Source organism: Cynara cardunculus (genome assembly GCF_001531365.2).
Source record: "Cynara cardunculus var. scolymus isolate 2C chromosome LG 6, CcrdV1, whole genome shotgun sequence".
NCBI classification, from domain to species: Eukaryota; Viridiplantae; Streptophyta; class Magnoliopsida; order Asterales; family Asteraceae; genus Cynara; species Cynara cardunculus.
In genome coordinates this window covers 16,969,248-16,970,485 of record NC_037533.1, presented here as the reverse complement: position 1 = coordinate 16,970,485, position 1,238 = coordinate 16,969,248, and the positions used below count along the sequence as shown (strand labels likewise).

General features: G+C 29.6%; 1 protein-coding gene across 1 annotated transcript in view; it reads left to right on the top strand.

Annotated features, from left to right (window-relative positions):
• Window positions 1–993, top strand: part of LOC112514213 — a 16,791-nt gene extending 15,798 nt beyond the window's left edge. Inside the window, exon 20 of the mRNA XM_025120543.1 lies at window positions 638–993. Coding sequence (XP_024976311.1) covers window positions 638–912 — 275 coding nt within the window. The 3' untranslated portion in view covers window positions 913–993. The remainder of the gene's footprint in view (window positions 1–637) is intronic.
• The last annotated feature ends 245 nt before the right edge of the window (window positions 994–1,238 follow it).

Below are 1,238 nucleotides of genomic sequence, written 5' to 3'. Positions count from 1 at the left end.
TAAATGTATTGAGTATTTTAATTATAAATCTTTATATGAACAATCATTTATAGAATTTAATTGTAAATAAAAAATTGAATTGTTTTATATTTATTTTTTTGTTTTTTGGAAATAGACCAATTATAAGATGAAGTCTTCAAAAATCTCAAATATTGTATTGTATTGAAAGATTTTGTATGCATTGATAACGCATACCTTAATTATTATAAACCGTACTGGTAAAAAATTAAGATTTTTTAAGAAAAAAAACCTATATCCATTATAATATAGTATATATAAGTCATGCCAAAGGTGGAAGCGGCGCTATTTGACTATAAAAAATAAAGATATAGATATTTTCCACAAAATCATCATTGGACTATTGATTAGTTTTTTGCTTTCACATGTGAGGTCATGTTTTCGAGTCTTATATTGTAAAAAAATTCAGAAACATAATAAATCTGAAATTAAAAGCTAAAAACTAAAGAAAATGACACAAATGGGATCGGAACTCAAGTCTAGGGTGAGAGAAAAGCCGTGCAAACCAACTCTACAAAGGGAAACTTGTGTCGTCATTGTAGTTTCAAAATTTAAATGATTGCATAGAACAAAATGATACAATGACACCTTCACTATAGTAAGATGTTCGTTTTTGCAGGAAGTGAAGGTATCGAAGAGATCTTCTCTCCACGAAAAGGGAGCAGTGGCGATAATAGCATCGGCCCGGGGGATCCGTTCGGATCCGCAGATAATAATTGTTCATCCATAGATTCAACATTAGCTTCATTGGAAGCAACATTGTTGGATTCACAGTCCATTTGTTCATCCCTTTCTTCAGAAGTAACCACTTCCAATCTTCATACTGTACAACAACTCTCCCAGAAACTAGAAAGTATGCACAGATTCTTGATGAAGTTGCGCAATCAGGTATAGTTTCCTTTTCTTCTTTTTTTTTTATTACAATTTTGGAACAAATTATGTAGTTTTATATTATTTTCAAATCTTAGCTTTATATGTTTTCTATTTACCTCTCTTTTTTTCTAACTCCAATAGATTCTCTATTATATTGTTAAAATATTTCATTCATCTGATCTCTAAATATTCAATTTCAAAGTTTCCTGTCAGTGAAAATATATTAAAAAAAATATTGCTCTCTCATTGTTATCATTTTTTGGTATTATCCGAATTTGGAGAATTTCAAACTCTCTCGTACTTTCTCCATTTTGGAGAAAGGTTTTTGAGAATTTGTCGGAGCAAAA